The following is an 8,997-nucleotide window of genomic DNA, read 5'->3' on the forward strand; positions in this document are numbered from 1 at the left end:
ACTTGGTCAATGTTACAGGGATTATTTCATCAGTATTATAAGGATACTAGGTCAATGTTATATAAATTATTCGATCAATATTATACAAATTATTATTTTATAAGCGACAAAATGATATAGTCAGCCGCTCACAAAACACGTCGTTAATTATTTCAACAAAGTCCGAAATTGGAAAGAAACTAAAGTGGACTCCCCTCCCGAGTCCTGTGAAGAGGACAAGAGGTCCACAATAATTATCAAAAAAAAAAAAAAAAAAAAAAATCATTAGACATCCAAATCACTTTCAAACAACGATCCATTAATTTTCATTCCGGCTTTCTTTCTTCTTCTTCTTCTTCTTCCTCTTCACCCCTTTATATATCCCGAAAATCCTCTCTCTCCTCTCTCATCACTCTTAATTCTTCCATTGTTCTCCAACTAACTGCTGTTAGAGAGAGAAACTCAGAAGAGAGAGAAACTCAAAGATTCGATCGTCTTCTTCGCTCGGATTCTTCCGCCATGGGTTGCATTTCTTCGCGCGACAAAACTACTGGTGCTGGTCAGCTTCTACTCCTCTTTCTTCTTTCCTTAATTTTTGAAGAAATTCAATTCAATTCGTCTTTTTCTTTATTTGTTTGTGATTTTTGATCCTGCATTTTGTTTAATTCGTTGAGTTTGAAATGATGATTTGTTGATTTTCCAGATATTTGAGTAGTTGTTTTGTTGATTTCTGAGGATTGCGTTGAATTTGTGATACCAATGATGCATATTTAGTATTATTTAGCTTGTTGAATTTCATATTTGGAATATAATTTGAATGTATAATTGTTATGAAGTTAACATTTAACAATAATTCTTGATTATTATTGAGTAGTTACGGCGCTGCGTTGTTCCTAAATGTTCAATCATTCAATTTAACTACTATAGGCTTGTATACTTTATAGTTTATAATATTGCTACTATTATTTGTTTTTCTTGGTTTAATAATGTAAGTATATTTTAAGGAGATACTCGTATCAATCATTCTTGGAACTTTGGAAGTGTGATTGTTTGATTAGCTAACAGAAAAGTCGTGATTATTCCTGTAATGTGAATAGCGATGATTTGATCTTGCATGTTATGATTGCTGTGTTTTCTTCATAGAATGTGCAGTCATTCTAGTTATTGTTACCAGTAGATGTCAATATGTAATTGATTTGAGTTGTAAAGAACTTACATTATCATGTGCTAATCAAAACTGGATGCAGAATTTTAAATGTCAATTCCTTAATAGTCATATTTGGCTGTCTAATTCGTTATTCATTTACTTGGAAAAATTGGCTTTTCATCCTGGAATTAGGTTCTGTTTGGTTTTTCGATGTCCTTTTTGGGTGGGGAGGGGGTGGTGGAGGAAGAAACACTAAGAAGAAGGTTTTGTTAAGGGATAGTTGGATAGTAGGCATTTCATGTTTCTCATTCACATTATTAGTGCTACTCTCTTTCATCATTTTTAGACATTTCTAGCTGGCAAATCATGTTTTTTCTCGTGTAATCTTGAACTTGATTTAGACTTTGCATGGTAGTGTGGCTTTCCAGGTAATGTTTTCTGTTGGCCACAAAACTAAGTTGTTAAGGTAGTCTCGTGAACTTAATTTAAACTTTGCTTGGTAGCGTGGCCTTCCAAGTAACATTTTTCATTGGCCACAAACCTTAGTTGTTAAGATAGTCTCTTGAACTTGACTTAGACTTTGCTTGGTAGCGTAGCCTTTTAAGTAATTTTTTCCGTTGGCCACAAATCTAAGTTTTTAAAGTAGTCTCTTGAACTTGATTTAGACTTTACCTGATAGCGTCTCCCCCCAAGCAATGTTTTTATTGGCCACAAATCTAAGTTGTTGAGGTAGTCGAGTAGAGGATGATAAGATATTAGTTTAAGCATTATCGATGACAATCCTTGTCAGCTGTCTCAATTTAAAAATGCTCATGAGTCATGCTAGTTATTTCCTTCATTAGTCTATGGGTCTGTAAAGTGAATTTATTTGAATTTCTTATGAAAAGTTTCCATGTTTTGGACTTTTGGTCAAAACTAATTGCCAAATGTCTAAATTAATATCAGCTTGTCAAGAATTTGATATGTATACTTAGGTGAAATCATAGCATCAATAACATAGCAAATAAACATCGAATCTTCTCAGACCCTCTTAATGTAAGATTTGAAATGTGTCTCTCTATACACTTCCTAGCAATCATTTTTAGTACGAGAATTTAAGGAAATAAACTCATAAATTGTAACTGTACTACGAGTGTGATCTTAAAAGCCTGAGGGAGTAACATTTTTCCCAACTTTGCTGTTTATCATCCCTTATATGCCCATGCCTCCATCTTTGACCAACTGTTTCTCAAATTGTGTGCATTTTTTGTCATATGTTGAATTTGCGGAAGAACTTAATTGTTGGAAAGAAGTTGGTCCAGAATTACATTAAAAGGAAGAATGATCAACACGATCAAATCTTAAAAGCATAACTTATTTGAATAAGCCAGCGACCTTGATGCAAATTCATATTCTTTGGTGAAAGGTCAAGGCAACCTTGTAAATCTGAACTAATTGAAGAACATCTAAATAGTTTTCAGTTGCTCAAGTAATTATGTTTTCCAAATTTCAACATCAAAAGCCCTTCCTTTTAGCATAGACAAAAAATGCATCTCCTTAATACAGACATACTGTTGCACCATTTTGTAAGAAGATCTACTTCGTATTATTTTACATTACATTTAAAGATTTAATGAACTTTTTTCCTCTTATGCATTACTTCCTCTGTTCCTTGAATATTGCAACATTTCCCTTATACGGATGTGTACATTATTGCAAATTTTCCTTATTTGTGCATGATTTCTCTCTATCTATTTCTCATCACTTGGATCCTGCTTTTTATTCCTCTATCTCTCCTCATCAAACAGGCTTCTTAATTTCTGCGCACCCTCTGCAATATTTTATAAATGGAGGAAGTATATAACAAAAACATTTTGTCAAATCGCAAACTAAAACAGTTACTATCATGTATGAGCTATTTCATCCATTTTTTTCTTCTCCTTTTATGTTTTCATGCATATTGCATTTTGCTGTTCTTGTCTCTCAGATTCCTAGATGCCTGATGATGCTATATGCTTTAGTGAGGCTTCTTGCAGATACTAATATTTTATCTTGTATGGTTGATTACTCACAATATAATAACTACAAAACTACACAAGATTTTAGAAAATCCTCTCTCAATAGTATTTTGCAGATTTATCACAACATCCTGGTTTTGCATAATCAACGAATGGGATTTAGTGACACCATTTTGTACTTGTATAGCTGACCTGGTTTATTTCACCGTAGACGTGATAATTGAAAGTATTTTAACTTCATAACTGTTTAATGTATGTAATGAGATTGATTACAGATAAAAAGTGGACAAATTTGTAATGTGTTCTTCTGCTACTATACTAGGTTATGCGGGCTTTTTTTTCCTTGAAATTTGTTGGTGAGTTAAGTTAAAGGAAGTGCTTAATACTACTTCCTCACCTGTGATTCTTGTGAATGCCCTTTTGTAATTTATAGGTGTACTGCTAGATATTTGATCTGGATTGCTATTCCTGATTCCTCCAAAATGAGAAATTTATATGATTTCCTGTTACCTTTCCCTTGGTTGTGTTTTTAATGATCCAAATTGGACCGTAAATGACTGGAAACTCGGAAAGTAATCTTTTGGTTGGAAGGAGTACTTGTCTACTTGCCCATCATTCCATTTATCTACTTATGTATTCTTTTAAACTCCAACAAAAGCGAATGGACAAAATTAAGTATATGGAGCAGCGTCTTATGGGAACGTCAATGAGCTCAATTAGAAGCTTATTTTTGCTTTTAAAAGTTGGCTGAATTTGGCTCCAAAAATTTTTTTTTAGAGAAGAGAGAAAGAGAGGTGGTACCAATGCTTGATCCCTGGACCTAGACTTCAGAGCTTTCATTCTCTTACCACTAGTCCAAGAGGGAAGCTGGTTGGCTCCAAAAATTTTGGGATAAATACACTGACCAAAAAATTACATGGGGGTTGCTGGAGTTTGGTAACATGTTGAAGAGAGTAAAGATGAGCTTGTTCAGTTGATAGATAATATGGGGTATATCTTTAATCTACAGTAAGAACTTGAGTTTAATGATGGGCATATCAGTGATCAAGGTGACTATCTGGTATAATGGTATTGGTAACATGTCGAAACAAGTAAAGATGAGCTGGCTCAACTGATAGATGGTGCTTAGTACCTCTTTAATCTACAGTAAGAACCAGAGTTTGATGATTATATTGATTTACAGCTGGGCATGTCATTGATCCCGGTGACTATCTGGTATGATGATTGTAAGTTGTGTATACACTTGCTAATATGAGAATGTACCCCTGACGTGTATATTGATTACTGGATGCGAACGTGGCATTAAATCCTCTTCTTGACCCCTTTTGTGTTTGTAGTTTTAGGACTTTGAACGTTAGAGTTTGAATTTAATCATGATAGAATTTTTGGCTCATTGTGTAATTAGGTTGATGAATTACAGTCCTTTCAGGTATTTACGTAGAGTTTAACTGTTCCCCTCAAAAAAAAAAAAAAAAAAAAAAAAAAAAAAAAATTGTAGAGTTTAACTGTAGGGTATTAGTCTGAGGCGCTCTTCTATTACATCGCTTGTAGTCATTTAATCTGTGGACCAGTTGTACTGGTCTTTATATCATTGTTGTTTGTACTTTGTAGCTTTACATGTACAAAATCTGGATAGTTAATTGTGTCTACTGCTCTATCTCTCTGCCTATATGCTTTTATTATTGTACTTTTTGTTCATTAATGCCATCTTGCATTATCGTCCCTTTGAAATCATTTCTTTGTTTTATGCCTTGGCAGATAGCGCTAAGAAGATTAGAAAGCCAAAGCCATGGAAGCATACTGAAGCAATTACTAGGGAACAACTGAATAGGATGCGTGAGGAATTCTGGGACACAGCACCTCACTATGGTGGCAGACAAGGTATTTGTTTGGTTAACATGCAATACTCTGCTTTTAAACTTCATAAATATTGTCTTTTAAAGCTGTTATGGTCTTTAGAAGTTCATGGAATTCAGTGCTGCAATATCTGCAATTGTATGTGTGGCTGCTTGAAGTCTCCTTTCATGTCTGCACATTTTTGCACTTGATGCTACTTTTGGTACTATTACTATTGTTATCTTCTGTTGTGTCTTTTCTCTGTAACACCAAGTCATTACTTAGTGCCTGATTTGGGTAATTGGGTCTCTAAATATGTATTAAATATGTCACGTGACTTCTTGTGTGTATGGTGGACATAAGTTGGAGAGCTTCTCCAGTGTCATCTATCCTGTGATGTAGTTTTGCTCCTATGAAAAGGGGTTCTAATGTCTTCAAGTGCTCTGATTACTTCATAGTTCATCACTGAAATTGTTAGGCATTCTGCATTTTGTGTAACAAAAGAGTACTCTACTACTCCATCTATACCGAAATGCTTTCTCACTTCTGAATATCATCTTCCCTTCAGTAGTTGAAGTGGACAGAATTTGAAGGTTGGGAGAATGTTTGTTTATAAGTTTCATTTTGTTTTACTCTATCTTTAATAGACTAGGTTTCAGACTGCATATTTCAGAATTAACAAGACAAATGAATAATAATGAAAACTTGTATCTTTGATTGAAATTGGCAAAAGGGTTACAAAATGATAGGTTTAGGCTATTACTCTCTTGATAACTGTAGGTTATCACTCTCTTAGCAACTCTTGGTTACTACTCTCTCAACATAACTCCTCACAATTCACATAATACTCTACTGCATATGCTGCAACTTCTTATATAATCAAGCAAGACCACAAAGATAACAAAGATACCCTAACATTAATTAAGCTTGTCTTCTACTGCTATCAGAAATCAGCCCATGTTGCTATACTCCCTAGCGCTTCCTTAATTTGTTTTGTCTCCTAGTGTTGCTCCTTGTCTCCCTCTTATTTCGTGTTGCGTCTTCCTTGTACCGGGTCCATTACACTATCCTTGGTAGAAAGCTTGATGGAATTAATTTACTCAATCTGTAGAACTATTGAATGTAATTATCGTGTAGGATAGATTAATTGAGTAACAATTAGTAAAAGGGCTTGGAGGGTGGTAGAATGTAGCAAAGCTTTTGATTGGTATTGATCATAAAATAAAAATTATCCTAACTGATGAGACAATTAATACTTGGTAACACCTACTCATCCTAAATATCATGCATGATCCTCTCTGATAAATTAATTCTCCAAGCTGGTTAAAACTTTTCTTGAGACTGTTCTCGGGGAGCAACTCTAGATTATAGATAGAGCATGCCATCGAGGGTATATGGTTTATGCTCCTAATCTCTTCTTAGGTAGGTAGGCAAGGGCCACAGCCACACTGACAGTAGCCTGCTATTATGTTGTTTGCTAGTAGCCTAGTAGTGTCAGCACTCTGGAAAAGGGGATAACATGCCCACATAAATCCCAAGTCCAATGACTTGGCCCTTGCACCACTTTATCTTCAATAATTTCTGGAAAGAAGATTCCAGAAATTGTACTCTGGTCTTGATGGTGGAAAGGCGAAGAACTTGTGAACTCATCTAAAGCTAGTCAAGGAATCTTGTCCTGCACGTGGTGTGCTGTATGTCTGGTCAATAGGGAGACAATTTGTTTTGCACTGTTCTTCCTGGTGGAAGGATTTTGGACATTCCACATATACTACTGGCAGTTTTTCTGAACAGATCCTTTGTATTCTCTGGTATTTTGTGGTTTTTGGCTGTTTTATGGTATCTTCTATAATATGCTCTTGCAGTCTGTTGAACCACTTATTTTTTACTTTTACAATATCTCCACTTGCTTTTAGATGAATTCTTTGAATTTTAATGTATCTTTCTAGTTTTTGTGTGTTGATGGGGCATAATGCTTTAAACTAATCCTTTTCTTATAAATTTTTATAGTAAGGATTTAAAGCTAAATATCAATGTTTGAGATATGCTTCACCTTTTTTTCCCTCTTTAATTTCCATGTCTGGATACATTTTGGCACATGGAAAGTTATTTGCTACACAATACTTGCTCATTTTGTGTTTATGGTCTGTTGCCAAGTCGATATTAAGGTTTGAAGTTGATGATGGAGACTTCCTTTTGTGTTGTGTCATTGCGTCCTGTGACAAAATGTTCTGCTATCAAATTGATGATTCACACTGGCAGGATTTTTTCCTTGTTAAATTATTTCTAGCTTCTTTGTAAACAGACATTGATATGATAATTGTCAGCTGTTATGATTCACATGTAATGTAAGGTTTCTTGCTATGATCTGCAAATAGTCGTTGCTGGGAGATTACCCAACTTTCGTTTATGTTCTCTATGTTAGATTTCTTGATATGACCTGTACTTGACTACCTTACTAGTGATTACTGTAGGACTTCCCAATGTTTGTGTATTGTGTTACTGTCATTGTGCTTTTCTAACTTGGCGTCAAGTTTGTTGATTTGAGAAATTTCTAATGGATGGGTTTCATATTTTAGGCTAAATGATGAAACTTTTCTCTTATCAGAAATCTGGGATGCACTCCGTGCTGCTGTGGAAGCTGAACTGAGTATGGCACAAGCAATTGTTGACAGTGCTGGAGTAATTGTGCAAAATCCTGACCTGACTGTTTGCTATGATGAGAGAGGTGATGTACCCATTCAGCTTTACTTTAACTTTCATTTGTGTTCCTGTAAATCAGTGCTACTCTTACAACTTACATTGAAGTATTTGAATTGCTTTTGCAGGTGCAAAGTATGAACTGCCTAAATATGTTGTGAGCGAACCAACCAACTTGATCCGTGACAATAATTCTTGAGAACTGGAAGTTAAACCAAAACTGACAAGGTTGTAAATCATGTAAATCAATACTATAGTGGTTCTTTCATGTAGTCTAGCAGGAATATCTCTACAATTTTTTCTGCCATATATCCTATCGGAAATGGGCTCATTGACTCAACTCAGCTACTGAGGGTTGATTATATAGATTCTTCTGGAGAAACATATGGTGTACTATTCTACTTTTGTTGATTTGCTGCTAATTATGTGCCAGAGTTTACAGATCATAGGCTATCCAAGCAACTGAACAAATATGCTAATTGCTCTTAGTCTGGTGGCAATTCTCACTGATATAGTATATCGTATGTGCTCAGCATATATTTCATTAGTGGTTCATAATGTTAGCAGTAACTGAGTTGCATTGCAGTACATGTTTATCATCTTTGAGGCTTGTTTGTCCTCTGTTTCTTATCTTTTTGGTTGATTTTTTTTAATCCCGTTACCATGTATAGTACAGAGAAATTTGTTAGTACTTGTACTATGTAAGGTGCAGCGATGCATATGCACACTTAAGAACCAAGCTGCAAATCAAAGATGCTGAATTGCACAGTATGGACGCAGAAAATTTGGACAGATCAAAGATACTGAAACAAGGTACTCCTACATTGATATGTTATGGATGCCGAAAATTTGGACAGTACAGAGGAAGCGATTCTTTAGTCATTAATCACGACGTTTGCAATTTTAATTAGTCAGTATAGTACATGACTACATGTCCATGTATTAAGTTTGATCCTATATTTCCCATACGAACCATAATTTCGGGGCAAGCAATATGCAATTTATTAAAAATGCCATTATTTGAATCAACTTTTGGGTACACGAATTGGCACATGCAGAGTATTGAGTATCAATATTGAGTAAAGAATTAATAATAACATAGCAAGAAAACGATGGAACGGAGTGTTAGCAATGAAAATTTGCATTAACAACCTATATGATTACACGTGATCCCTAGAAATGATTAGCTACAACATTCCCTAAAAATTACGGAGTAAATAGAAAAAGTTACAGCATGAAATGTCAAATGTGTATTTCGTCTGTTCATATTGAATTTGTCTGTAACAAACATCAATATTACATTTTCAAGCACAAGAAACGATCAAATGTATTCATTGGCGA

At 34.8% G+C, this 8,997-nt stretch overlaps 1 protein-coding gene across 2 annotated transcripts; it reads left to right on the forward strand.

The window, feature by feature from the left end:
• Positions 1–244: 244 nt before the first annotated feature.
• On the forward strand, positions 245–8,038 carry LOC110736381 (ubiquitin domain-containing protein 1-like). Of its 2 annotated transcripts, none has more exons than XM_021916593.1 (4): positions 245–538; positions 4,882–5,004; positions 7,565–7,684; positions 7,785–8,038. In XM_021916593.1, the coding sequence occupies exons 1-4, from the start codon at positions 499–501 to the stop codon at positions 7,853–7,855; spliced, it is 354 nt and encodes a 117-aa protein (XP_021772285.1). In that variant the 5' UTR covers positions 245–498; the 3' UTR covers positions 7,856–8,038. The 2 variants fall into 2 exon arrangements, with proteins under 2 accessions (XP_021772285.1, XP_021772291.1); XM_021916599.1 differs by having other exon boundaries at positions 245–532.
• Positions 8,039–8,997: the final 959 nt, after the last annotated feature.

This window comes from Chenopodium quinoa, unplaced genomic scaffold (genome assembly GCF_001683475.1).
Source record: "Chenopodium quinoa cultivar QQ74 unplaced genomic scaffold, ASM168347v1, whole genome shotgun sequence".
Classification (NCBI taxonomy): Eukaryota; Viridiplantae; Streptophyta; class Magnoliopsida; order Caryophyllales; family Amaranthaceae; genus Chenopodium; species Chenopodium quinoa.

Bases quoted from the DNA above. Each gene is read 5' to 3' on its own strand.
- LOC110736381 (XM_021916593.1), top strand. From the start codon at position 499: ATGGGTTGCATTTCTTCGCGCGACAAAACTACTGGTGCTG. The intron at 5,005-7,564 runs GTATTTGTTTGG...TTCTCTTATCAG, and splicing joins TCACTATGGTGGCAGACAAG to AAATCTGGGATGCACTCCGT. The intron at 7,685-7,784 runs GTGATGTACCCA...TTGCTTTTGCAG, and splicing joins TGTTTGCTATGATGAGAGAG to GTGCAAAGTATGAACTGCCT.